We start from the raw sequence: 23738 nt of genomic DNA, 5'->3' as shown, positions 1-23738 counted from the left end.
AAATTGTGATGAAATATGGTTTCAAATCTCCAGACAAACAGACACTTCAGGATTTTCTTTTATTACTGAGCAGTATCATAAACAAAACCAACTGAAGCCTTTGTAAAAACAACAACAAAAGCATTTAAACAAATGTGACCTGTGACAAAAACTGCTTTCTTGTGGTCTCAAGTAATTCTACAGTCTAGAGTTGAAGAATATTTAACGTGGGGGTTGTTTCACAGCAATTACACGAAAATAACAAATCTACATATATATTTTACTGTCCAATTTTTGTCCTTTAAAGTCCAGTGACTTTTTTTTTTCTGGCCAGATGAAGTTAAGGCACATTTTTTTGGAGTGACATCAATGCTGAGTAAATGCCTTATTTCGTCAAATAGCCTCTTTCACATATAAATACATATATATATATAGATATATATTTATTTATATAAATACAAATGGGTAAAAAAAATGTTTTTTTGATCCTAGTTTGTTCCCAATAAAATCTGTTTTAAGTGCAGTTCCATATCATAGATGCTTCCTTTGGTTTTGTAGAATAAGCAACATGATGCCATTTGCTTCCCTTTAAGAAGTTACTAAGATGGACCGTCAGGGATATATTATAGGAATGAGTCATCAGAGGGCGGGGCGTACGAGAAACCCACAAAGGCGTCGTCGGCCTCCATCACGCTGGCATTGACGATGGAGTGGTCCTGGGTCCAACACACAGAGTTGGGCACCATCTCTTCAGTGAACTCAAGGTCAAAATTCGAGATGTCGGAGAAAGAGTTCTGGTATAAAAAAAAGAAAAAGATGGAAGAAATGTAATTAGAAACATGCAAATAAAAAGTACAAAAAAAACAGGCAATATATAGTAAATAATGGCATTTACAATCTTGTGCAGCTAAAATGTCATTAAAAAAATAATAATTACCACGTTGGGCGTAAATGGAGGAGGGATCTTCTTCTGTTCGAGGTCCTTCCAGTTGATGGAGGAGAAGAAGGGGTGCGTTTTGATCTCATTCTGGTAAAATAAATAAACATTTAGATGTACATTTATTTGTAGAAAATGGTTTTTGGGTTGCAATGGCGAATATTCCACTAGATGGCGCTAATATAGCATGTAAAAATGAGTCCACTCACAAAGTCGTCCCTTGCTCCCAGCCTGAGTGCTCCGTCCTTCTCCAGCAGGCCTTGCAGCAGCGACCAGGCCGAGTTGGACGCGCCGGCGCGCATTACCAGCGGCTTGTGCAGAATGTTGTCGTACATCTCGTGCGTGTCCCTGCTGTAAAACGGCGGCTGGAGAAAAGGACGCCGATTATATTAGAACTACGTCTTTACAGTCATTTCGTGGACTGAAGACAATTCTTACCAAACCAAATAGCATCTCATATAGCACGGAACCCAGACACCACCAGTCCACCGTGTTGTCATACGGCTGCTTCCTCAGCACCTCTGGAGCCAAGTACTGGTGGGCGGAAAAAGAAACCATGAGCATGTGGCTGCTTCGGCTCACGATAGTTTCAGCAAACTCAGACTCAAAAGAACCGCCATTGTAAAAGTGGGTCGAGGTAAGTGAAAGGCCGTACCTCGGGTGTGCCACAAAAAGTGCTGGTGGTATCCGTCTGGGAAATGCCTTCCTTGCACAAGCCAAAATCCGTCAAAACGATGTGACCCTTTAAAAGAGGACAGGACATGTTCTTAAGATGACATGCGCCGCAACACGCATTTCATTTATTTACACCAAGCGACTGGGTGGGTCTATTGTCGGCTTCTGGAAGGTTCTGTCCATCCAATTTGCGGTTCTTTCGCGCTGCCGTTATGGTAAGGGGGGGAATCATTAGGACGAGCTAATACAATCGCATGCATTCTGTTCCAGATGGAGCTGGAAAGGACGATGTGTGTACTACTAGCGGATGAAAAAAGCTAGCATAATGTGTGGTAGTATTTTAACGTAAGGGTGCCAACAATTGTGCTTATTGATCATGTCGGGGGCAGAGGTGGCAAATCCAGGTCCAGAAAGGAATAACCCTGCCACAGTTTGGCTTTAGCCCCAGGTACTAGCTAGTTAGCTCCCTAGCTAGCTCCCCGGGTGCTTGTTTACCTGCTAGGGAGTTAGCTAGCTAGCACGTGGAGCTAAAGTCAAACTGTAGCAGGGTTTTTACTTTCTGGACCTGGATTTGTCATCTCCGGTCGGGAGGCGGGACGGAGGCAGTAATGGGGGGTACTCACTTCGTGGTCCAGCAGGATATTTTCAGGCTTCAAGTCCCTGGAAGGAATGATCGCAATTTTAGTTTTTAATTGCTATTTTCCATCTTGAATAGTCTTGTTTAAATGTCATGTTCTGTTGTATGTCATCAAACTATTCACCTGTAAACGATATTGAGCAAGTGCAGATAGCCAAGTGCGCTGGCCATTTCGGCAATGTAGAACCTGGCTCGGGGTTCCAAAAAGGTCCGCTCTTTTTGAAGGTGGAAGAAAAGCTGGAGGCGACAGCGAGTCTGTCATTAGTCGTCATTCAAAAACTGAGCATTATCATAAAGGCAGAATCTGTAATATGGATAATTTTATTTTTTCATTTGGTGAATAGGTGCTAAAATTACATTAAATTTACATTTTCATTCTCATTTAATTTGCATTTCATTTGTAAAATTGTAATAATTTCTGAAATATAATTTGTTTAAGTTCTAATTACATTTTTGAAATCCCATTTCAATTTGTACATTGTATTTCAATTTTTATACCTGTAATCAATAAAAAAACATAATTTATTCAAATGTGTTTTTTTAAATGTAATTTAATTTCAAAATGAGGCTGGAAGGTAAATAGTGTTATATATATTTAAGACAAAAGTTAAATAGAAAAATTGATAGACAGTGACACGTTTATTTACTGTATTTTAATTTGTGGCTGTAAAAACTTAGTTTGATGGTAAATAGGTACAAAGGTTGAATTTTAATTTTAATTTAATTCTCATTTAATTTATTTTAGTTGTTGCAGTTTAATACTTAAAAAAAAAACATTTGTGAAATTCCAAAATGTAAATATTAAATAATTATTATTATTTCCATTCAAAAACTTTTTAAATGTAAGTTTATGTAATTTATTTTAAATCAGATTTCATTTAATTATGTACCTTGTATTCTAGTATCTTGAGGATTTTTTTTTAATGTGGGGTTGTGCACTTTGAGTTTGCAACGTTCGCCTCCATCCTTGTCAATATTAGCATGCCTGTTCATAGAAATGTCATGTTTTCTCTTGGCAACTTTTTTGTAGGAAGATCCATAGAGGAAGTTGCCGCATAAGTTCCGATAAGAATGTTGACGTATGTGCTAGCTACAATTCGGGCTTTCAGAGTCAAATTCCTCTGACAGCACTTGTGTGTTTTCCTTTTTCCATCATCAGCTGTTTTTTGTTTTTTTATAGCTCGTGACTCACTACTCACTTCCCCTCCGTTGACAAAATCCAAGACAAAATACAACTTGTCTGCGGTCTGGAAGGAGTAGTGGAGGCCCACCAGGAAGGGATGTTTCACGTTCTTCAGCAGCACGTTGCGCTCCGCCATGATGTGTTTTTGCTGAGAAACAGAAAGATTAGCATGCGGTGCCGGAAACATGGACGCCATCTCGTTTTTAGCGCAGACTTACCTCTTTTCTGTTGAGAATGACCTTTTTCTGTAGGACCTTTATGGCGTAATACTTGGCGTCCAGCTTCCTTTTGGCCAGGAACACCTGATTACGATACAAATTTTAATCAGAGTATTTAAAGGTTCCTGTATGGTATTCTACTGTATAAGGCTCAGTGTACTTCCTGTTATTAAATGATTTGCATACCTTCCCAAAGCTTCCCTTTCCGATGACTTTTAAAAAGTCAAAGTCAGTGGGCTTGGCGCTGAAAAACAAATGACGTGTCAATTTCCCAGGAAGGTCCTTGTGTAAATGTAAAACGTCACATATTTTGAACATACTGTGGGTTTCCAGACGGTCCCAGGTTAATGTTTCCGGAAGATGAGTTGTTCTGTCAAAGAGCAGAGATAAAACATTAGCACGTGAGTTGAGTAAAAAATAAATAAATCTATATTTGTTTTTTTGGACTCTGCAATGTCAAGATCAGCCGTTGACAAACTTTTTAGACTAAGTACAAAATACATAGCTAGTACAATTAGCATGTGTTTGAATGCAATTATTTTGATCTTATGTTGTTAATAAGCCTGTTAATAATAATTAAAAAAAAAAAGCTAATATTGAAACTAATATTAATTAGTCGGACCCTAGTAGAAACCTAAATAAAGAATTTCTCTAACTCTTGCCAACAGCAGACAGAAAATATGAACATTTTGAGCTCAACTTACTTTGTCATCTTCATCTTCGGACGCGTCGGAGTTCTGCAAATTTTGCATTTTGTCCATTAGCAGGAAACTCCTCACATCTGGGCTGTTCATATTAGAAGGACAACAGATGTGGTTCTTAATCAGTAGGCGTGTAGTCGTATATATATTAAAACTGCCACACATCGACTCACAGTGCTGTTTAGCCTTGATGTTTGTTTTTTTATCAGAAAAAAACTGGCATTTATAAAGGGGTGTGTAGACTTCTTCTATTTGTCCTTACTTGTTGCAAAGCTGTGGAAGGGACACGATGCCTTTAATGAACTCGTGCAAGCCGGCTCGTCTCTGCCTGATGAATTCTATTCCAAAAATGGACACGTGTGAAAAATATTGACGCTTACTATTAAGAGAAGAAAAGTGGGCCGACACTCACCGGGTTCAAAGTTATCCCCGAAGATCCTCTTGGCGGGAATCTTCAAACTTAAAGATGGGAACTGTTTTTTTAACTATAACGCAAAAAAAAAAAAAAAACGGCAATGTGATGGTCACTGATGCACCGCGTTTAAGACTTTAAAATGGCCGCCACTGACCGTGTTGTAGAGTTTATCGAACTCGGCGTATCGTCTGAAGACGAACCACTCCTGCTGCCCTACGTTGACGATCACTTTATAAACCTGAAAAGGTGAGAAAGTCACATTTTTGGAGGGTAAACAAACCCGGGAAAAACCTTTGACATACCGTGTAGCGCTTTTTCTTGTCCCTCTGCTCATTGTGGCACGGTATGCTGACGTTAGGCAGGTCCGATTGCTCCTCCATCTTGTGGAGGGTGAAAAAAGGTCACGAGGTTGCGCGCCGATGGTTCCTCGTTCCGGAGACGAGGAGTCAACGATGCATCCTGTCCCTGTAGGGATATAGAAACAAAAGGAAAATCAGTTTTATTCAAATTTAAATGTAACTACTGTCAAGTTACACTCAGAGTAAATGCCTCATACCGAATAAATGCACGGAAGTTTCTGCATTAACAAAATCTAAACCTCCTAAATTCAACTTTGTATATGAATTTCCCTGGGGTTTTAAAAATACAGAAAAAAAATAAAATAATAATACAAATCTTATTTTAGATTATATGAAATGTGACATAAAATCCAAATACATTAAATCTAAAATACAACCATTTAGAAAATAATACAAAATATTAGACAATTTTTTAATAGGAAAAATACTAGAAAAATATAAAACTATAATGTTTTCTATATAAAATATTGAACAGAAAAATAGTAACATAATATATTATAAATAATGTTTGTAGAATTAGCACAAAAACAGTAGAAACTAATAAAATATATTATATATAAACTTGTAGAATATACATTTATATATAAAAAAAAATTAAGATGTAAAATACAGACATTAAGAAATACCAAAATATTAGACAATTGTGAAAATATTAGATAAAAAATATAAGATACATAGATATATTTTTTAAAGAAATAATTTATTTTAGGTTGAAAATGGTACAAAAAATGGAATATCAGACAAAACAGAAATACAAAGACAATAATAGAAAAAGACAATAAAAATAGAGAATATTAGACAAAAATAAGAAAATATTAGATGGAAATATAATAATAATAATAATAAATAATAATAGGGGAAAGTAGTAAATGCAGACATATTATGGAAAATATTTGGTGAAAATGACAGTTATTACAATTAGGAAATTAAACAAAAATATTTGTGAATGTTAAAAAAATGGCCTTGTTAAAAAAAAATCTTTCCGTCTCGCCATATACACTTAAGCAGAAGTTCATTCAAATAAGAGGACTAACACCAACTGCACAAGCGTACAGTATGAAAATGGCCATGCGTTATGTCACGTCTTTGGACAAAGCTCTTTGTGTCCACATGTGAGCTCGTCCATTGTGCACCGTGCAGTGAGGTCAGCCTCGTTTGTTTAGGAGTCCCTTTGTCTCCGTCCGGCCGCAAGCCTCGTTGCTTTGGCCGCGTGTGCGCTTGCCGTGCACGCAGGAGGAAAAAACAAATGTTTCTCTATTGATCTGGCACTAAACGCATCCTGACAGGATGCGGCATTCTGCTCACGTCGAAGGGGGATTGGGGAGAGGGGGAGGTGGGCCTCTTTAGGATGCATCCAACGTGACACTAAGGCCTCCTCTTGTTTTGGCTTGGGTTTTCACTTTGCACTTATGATGAGGTTGCAAATCACCCGCGTCACGATAATCATAGTAAGAAATACACTGCTCCAAAAAATGAAGGGAATAAGTGGTCCCTTCATTTTTTGGAGCAGTGTATATACACAAAAGTGGACATCGGGGATTTGCTAAGCGTGAGTCAAATCATGAGGTACACTTGCACAATCCAACTGGAGCCAAAGCAATAACACTAATTGTGTAAATCTAATCTAAAATATTTATCTAAAAATGCAACTATGAGGGGGGAAAAGAAAAAAATTATATAAATATGAAAAATTAAAAATACACAATAATTTTTTAAAATGAAGGAAAAGTACAATAACAAAAAATACACAAATATTAGATCATTTTATGTTAAAAGCAATACTGAAAAATTATCAACATTTGAAAGATTTTAGATAAAAAAACTGGTTAAAATAATAAAAATCAAGGGAAATAATCTCAAAAATATATACAAGAAGTTTAGAGTTAGACAAAAAAAAGTACAAATACACAACTATTAGAAAAAAAATACAAAAATATTGGGAAAAAGGTACAAAAAAATATTCTCTAACTCTTCAAACCTTTTTAGGGGAAAATTACAATAATGTTAGAAATAAATGCAATAAAAAACAACAACAAAAACTAATATATACATTGTTGTAGTATATAAGATCAATAATGAGAAAAAACTAAACAAAAATAGTAAAAAAAAATACATAAACATTCGTAAGCCATTTAAATCCCATGTTGTTAGCATTGTTTTTAGCATTAGCCCACAATCCACAGATGGCAAATAGTTAGCGTTTAACTTTTAAGTGTAATTCCAGCTCAATGGCCTAGTTGGTAGAATGCCCGCCCTGAGACTGGGAGGTCGTGGGTTCAATTCTGGGCCGGGTCATACCAAAGACCATTAAAACAAAAAGGTACCCATTTGCCTCCCTGCTTGACACTCAGCATTAAGGGTTGGAATTGGGGGGGTTAGATCACCAAATGATTCCCGAGCACGGCTCCTGCTGCTGCTCACCGCTCTCTCAGGGGATGGGTCAAATGCGGAGAAAGAATTTCGCCCCACTTAGGTGTGTGTGACAATCAGTGATACTTTAAAATAATTGTTTATTTTTAAACTCTTATTAAACTTATATGAAATACATTTTTTAAGTAGCATTTAAATACACATTTTATTCCCCCCCTTATATTTAAATGCTGTGCTAAAGTTCGGCGGAAATGTTGAACCAATGACAGTTTGTGAACGCACACTTTAGCAGGGGACGTCAGCTAGCAGCAAAATGCCTTCCATCTGTGCTCCACTCCAATGCCTCAATGACCCAAACCCGCTTTTTAACATTCCAAAAATAAGTTTTGTGCCAATGGGGGTAGTAACGTATGCAATATGTACAATTTCAGACAAACTGCTACTCCTACATGTGGAATGCTGGAGTTTACCACACCCACCGGCAGGCACTGCTTATTGGATTAAATGAATACGAGGCAAAGAGGAATTAATCTGTTCCTAACTTCCCGTGTTCAAACCACAGCGTGAAGAAACGTGTGCTGGCAGGCACAAGTATGCCAGGGCTACTATGTGGAATCTAAAATAGAACGCTTCCTTCCTAAGAGGACATGCTTTTTTTTTTTGAGCACGAGGTCCAAGCATAAATTCACGAGTAAAATTAAATTTTTCTTTTAAAAAGTAACAACTCTAAGGATCTAAATCAGGAAAATTATGCCTTAAGAGTCGCATTTTAAATAAATACTTAAAATAATACAAAAACATTGGGGGTGGGGATACAAAAATGTATTTTTTTTAAATATTACAAGCAAATATACTGTGGAAATCTTGAGGATTCAACTTAGTTAGCTTAGTGAACAATGCAAAAATGTCAGTATTTTTTTTTTTTATGTAGATGAAAATGTAACGATATTGGAAGGAAAGAAATTCAGAGACAGAAAACAAATACAGTAAATATTGCACGCCCAAATGAATCCATCCAATATTTAATGAAAAACTAAGAAATTGTATGTTGGAATGAATTAAGAGGCTTCAATATAGTTCGTTAGCATGGGGACCCCCTAGTGGTAAGCAAAAGAACCACTGAATCAAATATAATTTGCAAATAACATAAATTAATTTCAAACATAGAATGAATGGAAATATTTGATCAACCCATGTCAAGAAAATGAAGCGAGATTCAGATTAAAGTCCAGTTTCAGATCAGTTATATTTCACTTTTACACAAATTTGCATTTGATCTTGGAAAAACTGTTTGCTTTTAAACATTTTAAATATTTACGCCCCCCCCCCCCCACACACACACACTATCATTCAAGTACAGATTTTTTATTTCTCCATATTTGAGCACAATGAATCCTAGCAGGGTTTTTGTCAAAATCGTTTGAACCAATGAGGAAGAAAAAAAAGAAAATAGACTAGCTTGTTTACGCTAATTCGTTCTAGAGATGAACTTAATTTAAATAGTAGTACCATAAAATCACTGAGCAATATGGAAAGTCGGTGTTACGTAATAGCGGCGGTAACGTAAACGCAAATACGTGCGCACAGATGAATACGTAAAGTAAACCGCGACGTGTGCCAAGCGCAAAATATTCCCCACCACTAGTAGCCATCGCGATGTTAGCGATGCAAGGTGACGTTTTGTGAGCTCGTACCTTTCGGTGTTTCCAGGCGGCGCTCCTCAGAAACCTCGATTAAGCCAACATTTTTGGTGTTTTCGTTGGGTTGAAGGGACCTGTCGCCCCCCAAAAACACCCTCCAATATGTCACGGGTGGTGATGTTCTGCCGCTACCTGTGAGATTCAGCACAGAAAAGCAGGAAACATCCGTCTTTCCTGTTCGGGGAAAGTTCCGATGTAAATTCGTCACGGGACCTGAAGGCAACAGGCGTTTGTGGTCCACCTTGAATGCACGTTTCTATTTCCGGTGTATACTTTCAAAATAAAATATAGGAAACGTTAAATTGCGTGTAAACAACCACGGAGGGATAAACAGATTTTGTCTGTTAAAACACATGATGTCCAAATCATTTTTGAGCCTGCCCTTTAAAGCTCGCAAATGTGTAAAAAGCCGAGCACACGCATTCATGGCGTTCACCTATTACAACAATTCCGGTTTTATGTACTTCGCCTGACACACTTTACACAGACGATGACTCAAAAATGCAGTCGAGTCGAAAAAAAATTGTTAAATGAGGCCACCTACAGGCGTATGTACAACACGCTACTACATTAAAACACTTGTTCGATATGTATTATTTTCGATTGTGAACAAAGTAAAAAAACAACAACGCTAAAGCTTGAGTTTATTCATCTGGAGTCGTAATTGGGGTAATTGGTAAAGGCCCAAAGATGGAAACATAAACAAATATTTAACAAATAAATAAAAAATATTAGGGAAAAAAATATTAGATGAAATATACTGGTTGAAAAAATATAAGAAAAAAATATTAGATGAGATATACACCAACATTGGGTAAAGAGTAAAGACACGATTATTGCATGGAAAATTTGTTAAAATGTTTTAAAAAACGAAAATACAAAAGCGATGAAAAGTTAAAAAATAAATAAAATAAAAGACAAAATGCAAATGTCTGATATAAAATGCAAACCTACACTACGTTATTAAATTATAGCAGTAGGGACTATTTTGTCCACTAGATGGCAGCAAACACTTTACACAACCGCTGTGGAAAATACTTTTTTTTTTTTGTTCCATGAAACGAATTTATCCAAAACAAAATAATCGACTCCTTTAGTAGCATTTCTCTCGTTGCTTTGCTTCTTCGTACATGTTTGATTCTTGGTCCAATCAGATTTCAGATTTATATTAGGACTATATCTAATCTTGCCTGGGCCTACAGAATGAAGTTCTAGTACTGATGAACCCCATGTAGTTCATAATGTTGAGTTTCTACCATACATACAATTTGTAATTATGGTTAAAAAATTAATGGACTATAACACATTTTTCTTCACATGTGTTTGAGAAATTTTGTGTTTTTAGCAAAATCTGTTCACCTAGTACATTTTATATTTCCATTTAAGTGATAACTAGTTGATAGAACAGTGGGAATGTGGGACACCTAATGGCACTTGCCAGCAGAAAAATTAATTACGTGCTTGTGTAAACCCCTTGGAGGGGCCCCTCAGCGTCCCTACAGCCAAGTTTTGGGTCACTGGCGCCTGCATGAAAGAGCCATTCTGCCTCACTAGTGACAGTAGCACTTGTCTACTTCCGCAAAATTTCCACCAATCGAGTAAATCCTCCCCTAACACTTCTCGCCAATCAAACGCTAGCCTTTCTTCGTTCTTGACTAATCAGACTCGAGCCTCTCCTCGTTTCTGACCAATCGTAGGCGAGGCCGCCCGCACAGGGGGTTGGGCGCGAGAATCGGCGGGATGGACAAACATCACATCGCCGAATGAAGTCAGCCAGGAGCGTCCGCACGTTGAGGAACGAAAGTGAAATTATCGCGTTTTTAGTCGTTTTAACTTCTATTTTACGTCGTGGGGGTGTCTCCGAAAACACGGGAGGCGACGAGGACGAAGTTTCGGTGTTCTTCGGAGGGATGTTACCGCCGATAAACAGTTTTTTTGTGCAGAGAAAGTAATAATGACGACTCAATTAGCAAGACGGCTAGCCGAATAATGTTCACTAAATCCGGAAGCAAGCACCCGCGGACACTTCTATGGGTGAACGTTCACTCTCGTGGCATTTGAGCGAACTGAGGAATTATAACACGCAGACGAGGTCCACGCATCCCCGCGGCTGTCATGGACAACGTGAGGTCGTCACGCAGGTGGGTGACTGGCGTCGTAACGCGAGGCTTGCGTCGCTGTCGTACGTACGTCGCTCAACGTTTTAGCACGTAAACAACACGTTTTTAGGGTATGTAAAGACGCATGCATGTAAATAATAACATGTATCTTATAAGGGTTTTTGTCAATTTAATATTTTAAGACACTGTTAGTGTAATATTATTAGTTTAATAAATAATGTGATTACATTTTGGAAAATGCCCAAATCCCATAACGATTCAATTAAAATGCATTGCTGTAAAAGTAAACAAAAATAATTTGAAAAATAAACAGTTGTAAGAGATTAACTTAAACACAATTGAACTTTATTTAACAAGTGCACTGCACTGAATTAAAATAAATAAAAAGTTGAAGCCACATAACATTTAACAATACACAATTTAAGCATTTAATTGAGTAATTCTATTATATATTATTATATTATAAATTGGTTTTGAATAATACTGAATCAATTTTCTTATTCTTATAAAGTCTTTTTCACGTCTTACATAGAAGGGAAAAGTTTGCATACTTAACACATTGCTTAAAGCACTTTATTGGTATTGTATTTATTTCCATTTTATTTTATCCTTAAACTGGTTGTACTGCCATACATTTTGAATGGTATTTTTACTGTGAATATTTTTTTTAATTGTATTTTTTTTAATGTATCTTGTATTCATGCTGTGTTTTTGATGTGAAATGTATTTTATAAATGTAGGAACTATAAAATAAATAACCTATATTGGGGAAATACATTTCACACACATAAACTTAAATGTGAATTTATTATCATAAAACATAATTCATAGCTTTGTTTAACTGAAAAAAAGAGACAAATGATAATTATCAATAATTGCATTTTTTTTTATGTTTCTATGAATGTAAAACCGTATTAAAACAGTAAATTTTATCTTGGCGTGTTAAAATAGCTGTACTTGTTTATTACAGCGTATATCTTACTACTATGTTCCCTTGAGAGAGGGGTTTTCAGCATGTTTTGCTCTAACTTTGACATTTATTGCACATAAACAGATAGAAAACATACATTTATGAAAACAAACGTGGTTCAAAAACAAAACTTTGACTGGAAAGAGTCATTTCAGTACGTTTTACTCAATAAAATTAACTTGCAACCCTTAAGCCATATGACTATCTGAACAACTGAACAAGGATTTGCCCCAACCCACCTTTCCTCTGGAGGTGAAAGAGCCCGTTGATGGCTCAGGATAGCCCCGTGTACCACCCACCCATTTTTCCTCCTCCTCTTCCTGCTTACGGCGTTGACAGAAGCAGCTCCTGCCAAAATCCAAGTGACTCACTTGAGTTTCCAGTGATTGAAGAGCTTTGGAGGGAACACTATTTTCCCTCCAAAAATATTGGATTCAAAATACAAAAGGCAAAAAATGCACAAATATTAAATGGAAAAATATGTGAGGGAAGAAATATAAACAACTATTTGGTGGAAAATTACACAAGCAATAGAAAAACTAGTAGGCAAAAATGTAAGAATAATTTGATAAGAAAATATAATCCAATGAGCATTTATTTAAACAAAAAATGTTGGGCAAATAATGTAAACATTAAATATACAATTACTTGAGAAAGAACATGCAAAAACATTTGGGAGAAATTACAATTTTGGGGGGGTGGAATCCAAATGTATTAGGCAAAAATTGTATTAAAAAATATGACAAAAAATGCTAGCATAGTATTAGTAAGTCATCGAAAAATACAGACATTTGGCAAAAATGCAAAAAAATATTAGATGGAAATATACACAAATATTGCTTTGATTAAAAATGAAAGATTGAAAAAATGTTTTTGTAAAAGATAGGAAAGATGAAAATGACAAAAATATTGGAAAATTATGCAAGATATTGTCAAATAACCAAACTGTTTGTGTGTGCACGTGTAGCCACGACGAGGACGAAGAGCCACCCTCCAGAGATGACGACACCAAAGAGAGGAGCAAAGACAAGAAGGTTCGGCGCAAAGTGAAGTGGTCCCACGACGAGGTCAGAGCCTTGCACTTCAGTCTCTTGAGTTACCCAACAAGAAGTTGCACTGATTTTGTTGTTATTATTGTTGTTGTTGTTCCCCTAGGATGAAAAGCTGAAAGAGCTGGTGGAGCAACGTGGCACAGACTCTTGGAAAACAATAACCAACTCCTTTCCCGTAAGTGTGCGATGTCACGTATTGCTTGACATAAGATGCTAGCTTGACTATAAGGTACTAGTAAAAAAAATAGGTTGGGTGTTAAGAAAGTCAGTATACGGTAGGTAGATAGCAAAGTTGGTAGATGGGTAACTACTAGTATCTACATCCCTTCCGGCCTTGCTCGGGCACACTACCTAATTAGCAAATTAGCTCCTTAGCATGATAGCTTGTTTTGCAGCAAGGGGTGATGTTGACAGCTATATTTGTTTACACGTCCATAATGAGGTGTCTCCCTCACATGTCAGGGGAGGACAGATGGTCAATGTCAGCACCGCTGGCAGAAGGTGCTCAACCCCGAGCTGGTGAAAGGCCCGTGGACAAAGGAGGAGGATCAGAAGGTAAGCGGATCCGGGAGTTCCCTGTCTGACACGCACATTGCCGGTAAGCGATAGGGGAGACAGAAGGCAGAGCCCTGCGCCATTTTTTACTTCCCGCCAAAAGAAAAAAAAACGTTCTTGGCTCCGGCCTGTGGCGCCCGATCCAAACGCTCCACTACATCATCGCTAATAAAAACAGCTCACAAGTGGCTGCTTTTCAGCCTTTTTCCTGCAGGCGGGGGGGGGGGGGGGGGGCACTAGCACCCGCTATGAGATGAACAATGCTCTCCTTGAATGAGTCGGGGTTTCAATATACTGTATATTGTTCTTTTTGTGCGATGGCATTTTTGCGCAGTTAATCGACCTGGTGCACAAGTACGGCCCCAAGCGCTGGTCGGTGATCGCCAAGCACCTCCAGGGCCGCATCGGCAAGCAGTGCCGCGAGCGCTGGCACAATCACCTCAACCCCCAGGTGAAGAAGTCATCGTGGACCCATGAGGAGGACCTGATCATCTACGAGGTCCGCAAGCAACTGGGCAACCGCTGGGCCGAGATCGCCAAGCTCCTTCCCGGACGGTAAATGTTCGCTTGAGTTGGAAAAAAAAAGTCTGATGTCAACAGGAGGCTGTTCCGACACATTTACTGACCCAAATGCACATACGATATCGACTGTATTTAGGCTAAGGACATGCACACACTGGTGGCTTAAACTACTGTTTGTTTTTCCAGACCAGAAAAAAAAAAATCATCTCACATTGAATCAACACCAACTTTTTTCACATAGAACAGAAGCAACATTGGACATTGGGAACATGAAGCTGGTCTTAAGTCTAATTTCAAATGGAATTTAATGGTTTTGAAATTAGAGATTTAGAGCTGCACTTTGTAACAATTTGCACAAAAATATCTTTACAATAACCTGACCATTTATGACTGAATGGTTTTTATAACTCCTGCAAGCCTCTGGCCAACAGTTTTCAGACTGGGTTCAAATTTCCCGGGTGTTTTAAGTCCTTTTTAAAATCCAGGCAGTTTTTTTTAATCAATATCAGAATGTGGCAATTTTGCCACTTGCTGTCAAGTGAAAATGACATCACAGTTGCTCAGGTGTCAGGTAACAACCAATCACAGCTCAGCTTCAGAAAACAGGTGAGCTGTGATTGGTGGTTGCCTGAGCAACTATGATGTCATTTTCAGTCGACAGCAAGAGGCAAAATGGCCTCCCCGTGAGATGGATAAAAATGGCTGGATTTTGCTTCATAACTCATATTCCACAAATGTAATATTAATCAGAATGTCATTTTTAGACCAGTGAGGTCACATATAACATATTATTGTCAAGAGATGTTTAAGGTCGACTTGACCCGCTGGCAATTTATTAACAGGACGGACAACTCCATCAAGAACCACTGGAACTCCACCCTGAGAAGGAGAGTGGAGCAAGAGGGCTACCTGCGGGATGGCAGCCCCAAGATGCCCACGTCCTCCCACGGCAGCCGTGGCAAGCCGTGTCCGACGCCGGCCGAGCCGAACAGCCACGATCGGAGCCCCTTGCCCCCTGTGACACCACCCAACCAGGTCCACGTCCACTCCGGACTCCACGTGGCTTGCGCTCACTTGTCGCATTTATTGACTGTTGCTTGTTTTTCTGTTTTTGCAGATTGCAGTCTATCACGTTGATGCTCAAGGGCTCCACCAGAGGGACACTTCAGATTTTATTCTGGTGAGTTTCACTATTTAAAACGGTTTCCAGAGCCTGACTGGTTAACGTATCGTGTATACTCTTCTTTCGTTTTCCGGACTTTTCTGTGTTTATTCTTGTGATCGCTAACGCCGCAGACTTCAAATCAAACCTTTGAACGTCCTGTTATTTTTCACCGACCAGCCGTACGCCTCCTCCTTTCCTGTGGCATTTTTGTACTTGTAAATCAGTTGTTGTCTTGTCGTCTCCTCTTCTTCTTAACGCCTTCCTTTTTCCTGCCGCCCCCGTCCGCCTCCACCCGTTTCTTCAGCCGACGTGCCCGGACGATCCCGACAGAGAGCAAAGAATTAAGGAGCTCGAGCTGCTGCTTATGTCAGCCGAGAGCGAAGTCCGTCGCAGAGGTCCATGTGTAAGCGCAGCAACACGCCGCCCAACCGTTGGGTGTTAGCGATTTAGCATAGCCTGCGTGCCTGCTTGTGTATGTGTGACATGCATACGCTGCAAAAAAAATATATATTACATTTTTGCAGTGTATCTATGTAAAAAAATGAGTGCCGCACGCTTTTTTTATTTTTTTATTTTATGCTCTAGTGTTTTTCTAGTACCTAGCTTTCCCATCTTGCTCATCCCGACTGGCCTGAAGCTGCATTTGGTAGTCCCTCGCACCTATCCCCATCATTTAGGACCCATCCTAGCCCTCACTCTCACCCATCCTGCAGATTGCCCTTCTCATTTTCCACATCGCTCCCGTCTTCCCAGAGCTTCTTGGAGCAGTATTCGTCCTGGTCGGACGGCACACCTGACACAGCGAGCAGCAGCGGCAACAGCCTGGAGGCGCAGGCCAACAGTCGGTCCTGGTCGGAGGCGGAGAACCCGCAAGGAGCCCCTGGCCAGCTGCCCGTGCCCCCGAGCAAGTTCTTGGTTCTGGAGGCCACCAAAATGTTGTCCACCCTGCAGAAGTTATGCAACATGGCAGAGACCTTTGAGCTCATCGATTCGGTAAAATGGCAGAGAATGAGTGACATGTGAATATCATTTGTATTTGCTTAAGATATAGATGGCGTCAATCAGTCGACAGTTGGACATTCCAGTCCAAAACTATTACATGAGAAATTCCCAGTTGGAAGTATTACACAAAATATTGGGAAAAATCTTAGAAAAAATATTTGTGGGGAAAAATATTAAACTATTTGACAAAATATAAAAATTTGAAAATGATACACAATATTAATGGAAAAAATACACAAAGGAGGAAAATACCAAAATATTACTAGATAACATACACAAAATGAATTAAAAACAAAAACAACAGTTTTGAATACAAAAATATTTCACAATATTAGGAAAATACTAGTGGGTAGATTTTTTATTTTTTTAAATTAAATCCTAGACAAAAAATACATGATTAGAATAGAACACAAATATTTGACAATGTAATAATTGGAATGCAAAAATACATGTATTTGCAGGAAAAAGACAAAAATATTAGAAAGAAAGAGACAAAAATACACACACAAAATTTGGAAATGTTAGAATGAAATAAAAAATAATGCAGAAATGAGCTTGAATCTTGTTCCTGACAAAGAGCCGTAAATATGTTGAATGTATTAAAGATGGACTGCGGATGTGTTTTGCCGCGCAGGACTCGGCGGGGTGGAGCGACGTGGCCAATTTCGACCTCTCCGAGACGGCGGCGGCGCCCCGGCACGACCAGGCCGCCTTCGCCGTGCTCCAAGAGGGAACCGCGGACGCTTCGGCCGGCATCTCGGCGCACACGGCCTGCCCAACCACAGCCTCCTCCAAGGCTTCGGCGGCCAAGAGTAGGCGCAGAGAGCGAGAGCCGTCTCCTACCGAGACCTACCGGTTCTCCTCATGTTTGGAAAACATTTCCAATTCGCCCAAGAGGACGCCCACCAAGTCGCTGCCATTCACGCTGTCGGGGGTGAACAACATTAATATGTTTCCTTTTCGTCTATTAAGTTGAGCTGCCGAATTGAGGTCTTTTGTCTTGTCGTAGTTCTGTAACATATTGGCTGAGGAGCATCTCAACTTGGAGAAACCGGCGCTCACGTCCACGCCCGTGTGCAGCCAAAAGGGTCTACTCGGCACGCCGCTTCACAAAGAATCCACACACCAGAAAGAGAACAATCGGTAAGTGTCAAAAACTAAATAAAACTGATACTAAAACTAATCAAAATGAAACTAAACCGAAGCGTTTTTGAAAAATTATTAATAAAAAAATTAACAAACCTACTCTAAATAATTCAAATGAACTTTAAAAAAAAAAATGTAAAAAAAATAACTATAATAAAAAATCTAAAACTATTATAACCCTGTAACAATGATGCTAAACTTTAATTATTTGTTTTATCAAATCAAAAAACAACAGGGACTTGGTATGTTTAGATTTTTCATGTGAAGCTTCTCTTGTAGCAGTTTGACACGTAACCTTAATATGTATACAAAATACATGCATACGTAATGAATTATTTTAGTCCTAGGACACCCACGTTTCATGAAACAGTTATGATTCCAACACCGAGGACGCCGACGCCCTTCAAGAATGCTTTGGCGGCACAGGAGAAAATGCACGGCCCGCTTAAGATGGAAGTAAGCGTCACAGATATCAAAAATGTTCCTGAAAAATAAATTAATAAAAAAAAAAAAGCCAGTTAATTCATTAAAGTTGAGTACATTCAAAATAATTGATGGTGTTGCTTGCTTGTTTATTATTTTATTTTTTTTCTCCAGCCGCAGCCGTTAGCTTTCCTGGAAGAAGATATTTGCGAGGTTCTGAAGCAAGAGACCGGGTCCGACATCTTTAACAGGGCGACCATTTTGCAGCCTGATGACAGAGCATGGAAGCAAAACGTACACACCAGCACTTAAAGGACCGACACACGCTACACTGGCAGAATTCTGCCATTTAATCCTTACGTGTGTTTTTATTGCAGATGGACGGTCCAGCTAGAAAAGTGCGCAAGTCTCTGGTGCTGGACCCGTGGGGGAAAGACTGTCCCAATGTGCAGCTGTGCCAGGATCAGCTCAACGATGCACAAGTGAGTCAAAGTTCATAGATTCTGCCTTTATGGAGGTAACGAGCCTCAGTTTTGAGAGTCGAAATGCTTTAAAAAAAATAAATTAGAGCCAACTTTATTTCTAGAGCACTAATCAACCAAGCAAAATCATCCAGATTATCAGTCTCATCAGGATATTGTACAAATGAACATGTCAGGAATGTCAAGCAAGTCAAAACATTCTATTTATTTTTAAAATATAAGAATGCTGAAGTATATATTTTTTAATCTATAAAAATATTGGGAAAGAATATAAGATTAAAAATCTGAAAATTTGTACAAAAAATAAAAAAAATATCCAGAAAAAATATTTGGGGGGAAATACAAAAACATTGGAAAAAATATACTAATATTTAAAGTATTCTACAAAAATATAAAGATTATAAACACAAAAAAATAAATAGAGGAATGAACCCAAATATTTAATGTAAATATGCAAATGCTATATCAAAAATATTAGATTTTTTTTAATCGACGGAAGAGACTAAAATATTGGATAAAAAATGAAAAATATTAGGCAAGAAATACAAAAACATCTAATGAAAAATGCACAAATAATTAGAAAATGCAAATATTTTAAAACTAAAATGTAAAATATATTGGACAAATAATTTTGAGATAACTTTAGTGGATAGTACTAAAGTATTAGCTGAAAACCACACTAATTACTTTTAATATATATATATTTTTTAAAAGGCATCATATTAAACAAAATGTTAACAAAATATTAGTAGATGATTTCATGCCAAATTAACATCATCTGAACTGAACAAATTGTTTATCGCTATTGTTGTACTCCAGGTTGCGGAAGAGAGTCTCCTTTCCAACTCCTCTCTGAGCTCCTCGACCTCTGAGCAGCAGCAGCAGCAGCAGCATGAAGAGGCGGTGGCGGAGGAGAAATGTGGGCACTCTCTGACGGAGCGGAAGGAGACTCCTTCGGTGGCGCCGCACCACCCTCCCCGCTTCGAGAAAAAGCCTGACAAGGTTGCCAAACTCGTGCTTGACACTAAACTAAATAGAGAGAATGATTCCAACATTCCCTACTATCAAATCACTGTATAGGGATTTTTATATAGTAGATTATTGCAGCTACAGATTTTTTTTTTAGTCTAATCCTGATACTTTGTGGAATAAAACTGATAACCGATTAAGGTGGAAATGTGTTAATTCCGAAGCCAGCAATGTTGCGAGGTCTTCCTCTCTGCGGTTACGTAACGCATGCCGACTGGATCCGTCCCGCAGGTGAGCGAGTGGGAAGCGGTGGTCTACGGCAACACGGAGGACCAGCAGACCATGACTAAGCAGGCTCGCGAGTACGTGAACAAGTACCTGCCGCCCGGCAGCCCCACCCCCGGAGACCTTGCACACTAAGGACACCCCCACCCTTCACAAGTCCTTTTTTCCAAATCCCATAAGAGACAATCCTTGGTCTTTGCTATTGGGGTTTCCATTTTGTTCTATCAGACCTGATGACTTTATTCTTTCATCTTAATCTGCACTACTCTCTAGGGCCCGATCGATCAAATGGCCGTCAGATTTAATCAGCCGACATTAGCGCTTTAAAATTGGCAAACATTTACCAATATATACATATGCTGTATTTTTTTTGTACATAATTAGAACATAAGACTCAAATAACGACATTTAAACATCCACCGTCCAAAAAAAAGTCAAAGTCAAGTCTGCCTGTAATTCTCTATTGTTGTAAACCTTAATGACCCCCCCTAAAAACATATTTTATTCATCATTGGGTAAAAAACATTTCATCAGATTTTTTTGGGAATTAGTCGGATATCTGAATTGTATCTGCCAAATATCACAATTAGTGTCGGCCTAAAATAAAAAACATCAGATATTTTTGGAATTAATCAAATATCTGAATTTTCTTCTGCCAAATATTGAAATTAGCATCGGCCTCAAAAAAATGTATTCATCAGATATTTTTGGAATTAATCCTATATCTGAATTTTCTTCTGCCAAATATTGGAATTTGCATCGGCCTAAAAAAAAAGAAGAAGAAGAAAATCCATATCGGTCGGGCCTCGCTACTCTCCATGAAGGAATCCAACCCAATGAATGTGAGGCGGCGGACACTAACCCTCTATTAACGCAGATCCCTCAAATCTCAGGTTTTACTATCAGTTCATGTAAAACTGCTGTTACGGCACCGATGTGGCCTTCGTCTATCCCTAACTTCCATCTGGGACGTTTTACGGAGTAACAGCACACAATAGACGGGAAAATTATGTTTTTTAGGGGGTCTCTAAGGTTAGAGGACAAGTTGGGTAGCACTTGTGATTGATTGTTTACGTTCTAACAAAATGTCCTCTGGTCCACAGCCGAGTTGATTGTATTTCATTGTAACAAGAAGGGTATATTGATGGAGAGGAGGTTGTATTTATCGTTATTGTTATGATTCAGATGTTAATATAAATGAGATGGAGAGTAGTTTAACTAAAAAAAAAAAAAAAAACGTTTGTGATGGTCTGCATTTGCTTAGAGCAGGCTGTAGCTGTTATTTATTTACTAATTTATTTATTTCACTTTTTGAAAGAGCGATTATGGAATTTTTTTTTTCTCATCCTAGAGCAGGAGTCCGCAACCTGTGGCTCCCTGTAGATCTCTAAAACAATGAGTAGAATTGTATTTTTTTATTTTTTTTAAACTTTTTTTTCTTAGATAAAATGTTCATTTAATGAATTTTGATGGTTTAGATAAAAAATAAAATCAGAGTCAAGAATTTCAAGCTGTCAGAAAAAGAGAGCTGAAAGGTGGATGAAAAAGTTTTCAAAATGATGACCTAAAAAAGTAAAGAAGGCAGAAAATTACCATCAAATGTTTTTGCTCCCCCCCCCCCCCCAAAAAAAGTCTGAAAATTTATTAAATACAATTCATAAAATAAAATGATCAATAAGTGCCATCAAATGGGGTAGGCCAAAGTGTTAAGCCGTGCTGTGGTCCCCCATTTGTGCCCCCCCCCCCGCCACTGCCCCCCCCCCCATTTTTATTGCACTACACACACATTCACTTCTTGGGACGCGGGTGTATCGGAGTAGGGGATATTCTTTCCCTCTGCTCCATCGCACCTGCTCCCAATTTTAATGCACCACATACACACACTTGTACATACACTAGGTTGGTCCTTCCTCTGGTCTCCTGACAACGTCACGATTCTGGCGGGATTCTGATGTATCCGGTGATGGGTCTTGGATTTAGAACAAGTTTCAGGTAAATTAAAGAACACACACACATTTTTTTTTAAATACATTTTAAGGGATGCATTAATACCAGTACTCTCAAAAATGTCCCAATACTACACACTAGCACCACCCACCTCAGATGTTAAACAAAACTACTACGGTCTTATTGTCTTCTAATCTGGATTATCCTGCCAAACAAGTGAGAATAAGAAGGGAATCTTCTCAGGCAGATCAAGTGGAAAGAGTAAAAAAAAGTGAACGGATATGTTTTGTTGTAATGCACATGTTGATTTATAGAAATGGAGGGCATATAAATAATAATAAAAATGCAATAGAAGCAATACTACTGTAATCGTGTGTAATGCTGGCTGTCTTTTGTAACAATATTTTGTAGCTAAGAGGTATGAACGCTGACCAATTTCTACCTTGCTCTGCTTTTGGGACAAATAAATGCAATTTGTTGCTTGATATTTTGGCTTTTATCGTTTGTGTCATCTAAATCAAACACACACACACCCTTCATAAAAAATAAATTAAAAAAAAGCTAAATTAATGCATTCAATTTATTGTTAAATTTAAAAAAAAAAACTCTTCACCAACATCGCAATAGTAGATTGATAAAAATAAAAGTAGCTAGCGGAATGTAGCATCATGTAATGGCGTAAAAGTAGTTACTTCCTAAAAATACTCAAATGTTGCATTAAAACTACTCTGACAAGCACAGTTTATGCCATTAATTACTTAACGTAGTAAATTTAGCACTAGCAACCTCAATGCTAGTTTTGTTAGCCACTTAGCCCCATGTTACTCAATGCCGTTTCCCCATCATGTTAGCATGAAGCTAGCAGACTTTTAGCCTTATATGCTAATATTTGGATTTCAACTGAGTGAAACAAAACAAAAATCATCCACTTGGGTTGTCACATGACCTCAGGTGGTAGTGACAGGTGAGCGGGTGCGGGGGTCCGGGCAGGGGCACGAGCCCCCTTGGCTAAAACAAGGGGCCCCTCCCCTTAACAGGGGTCAGCTGCTGTCCCTGAAGGGGCCCACTCAGCCGTGACTTAATGCCCCCCACGGGTCCCTTTTGTCCTGTACACATTCACTCAATTGGCCACCAAATGGAGGGAGAATGGGGCCATTGGCCTTATGCTACACACATATACACACACACATTTTTTGCACGCCATGTCCTGTTCTTCATTGCGTCCGTGTGTGTGTGTGTGTACAAGAGGGTCTTTTGTCCGGAGGCGACCCTGACAAAGATGCGGCGGAGCTCTTTTGCTCTTAATTGCTGCTCGCCTTCTGCCTGCTGCTCGTCCACTTTTTTTTACGAGTACAACATCCGCGTGCGTGCGGCGTGCAAGCTCTACTTTTATATAGGCATGGCTGTCACATTAACTTCATTTAATGCATTAATTTAACCTCATTAGCCAAGGTTACTACATTGGGAACTTCCTTTTGATTTGTTTGATGTATTTTTCTTTGCCCAGTAGTTTACCTTTTATTTTATATAATAAAACAAAAACATGAATATGTTAAAATGTCATGATTTAATAATAGGTAATATTTGTATTTTGTCTTTTACAATAAATATACAATTTAAAACAATTACAATTTTCTAATTACAGATATAGAATAAAATAATTTAATAAGTCATTAATTTAAAAAAATAAATAAAAAATGCTAAAATAAATTATATTATTAAATTCATAGATCATTTAATGAAGAGGACATGAAGGTACAGGCTTAGAAAAAAGCCGAGAGGAAAAAAAGAAGATAATTTAATGAATTAACTTGAGTAATTTATACTAAATAGTATTTAAATGAAATTGTTAATTAAAAATTACAATAATTTAAAACATTTTAAATTTACATTTATTAGACATTACATATATATATATATATATAT

General features: G+C 38.2%; 2 protein-coding genes across 3 annotated transcripts; one reads left to right on the top strand and one right to left on the bottom strand.

Moving 5' to 3' along the window:
- Positions 1-40: 40 nt before the first annotated feature.
- Positions 41-9409, bottom strand: sgk3 (serum/glucocorticoid regulated kinase family member 3). The gene is made up of 17 exons (XM_086065476.1): positions 9169-9409; positions 5048-5210; positions 4900-4983; positions 4743-4815; positions 4593-4668; positions 4334-4415; positions 3950-3999; positions 3816-3873; positions 3630-3713; positions 3428-3559; positions 2353-2465; positions 2215-2251; positions 1572-1658; positions 1355-1450; positions 1126-1281; positions 917-1006; positions 41-773 (listed from the first exon to the last, which is right to left on the bottom strand). Exons 2-17 carry the CDS (start codon positions 5123-5125, stop codon positions 603-605), a joined length of 1467 nt encoding a protein of 488 aa, XP_085921602.1. The 5' UTR covers positions 5126-5210; positions 9169-9409; the 3' UTR covers positions 41-602.
- A 1506-nt stretch (positions 9410-10915) lies between these two features.
- On the top strand, positions 10916-22236 carry mybl1 (MYB proto-oncogene like 1). Of its 2 annotated transcripts, XM_086065471.1 has the most exons (16): positions 10916-11315; positions 13232-13331; positions 13420-13491; positions 13779-13871; positions 14206-14426; positions 15236-15428; positions 15511-15573; positions 15863-15961; positions 16312-16551; positions 17195-17494; positions 17570-17703; positions 18048-18162; positions 18304-18423; positions 18507-18611; positions 19431-19613; positions 19872-22236. In XM_086065471.1, exons 1-16 carry the CDS (start codon positions 11290-11292, stop codon positions 19998-20000), a joined length of 2193 nt encoding a protein of 730 aa, XP_085921597.1. In that variant the 5' UTR covers positions 10916-11289; the 3' UTR covers positions 20001-22236. The 2 variants fall into 2 exon arrangements, with proteins under 2 accessions (XP_085921597.1, XP_085921598.1); XM_086065472.1 differs by lacking the exon at positions 15863-15961.
- Positions 22237-23738: the final 1502 nt, after the last annotated feature.

This window comes from Leptonotus elevatus, chromosome 21 (assembly GCF_054856555.1).
Source record: "Leptonotus elevatus isolate MCC_2025b chromosome 21, RoL_Lele_1.0, whole genome shotgun sequence".
Classification (NCBI taxonomy): domain Eukaryota; kingdom Metazoa; phylum Chordata; class Actinopteri; order Syngnathiformes; family Syngnathidae; genus Leptonotus; species Leptonotus elevatus.
Note: the sequence above shows the minus strand (reverse complement) of the source record. Positions and strands in the feature narration are given on the sequence as shown.

Bases quoted from the DNA above. Each gene is read 5' to 3' on its own strand.
- mybl1 (XM_086065471.1), top strand. From the start codon at position 11,290: ATGGACAACGTGAGGTCGTCACGCAG. The intron at 13,492-13,778 runs GTAAGTGTGCGA...CTCACATGTCAG, and splicing joins CAATAACCAACTCCTTTCCC to GGGAGGACAGATGGTCAATG. The intron at 15,962-16,311 runs GTAAGCGCAGCA...CCGTCTTCCCAG, and splicing joins TCCGTCGCAGAGGTCCATGT to AGCTTCTTGGAGCAGTATTC.
- sgk3 (XM_086065476.1), bottom strand. From the start codon at position 5,125: ATGGAGGAGCAATCGGACCTGCCTAACGTCAGCATACCGTGCCACAAT. The intron at 1,451-1,571 runs GTACGGCCTTTC...TCCGCCCACCAG, and splicing joins CTTTTTGTGGCACACCCGAG to TACTTGGCTCCAGAGGTGCT. The intron at 1,282-1,354 runs GTAAGAATTGTC...CCTTTTCTCCAG, and splicing joins ATGAGATGCTATTTGGTTTG to CCGCCGTTTTACAGCAGGGA.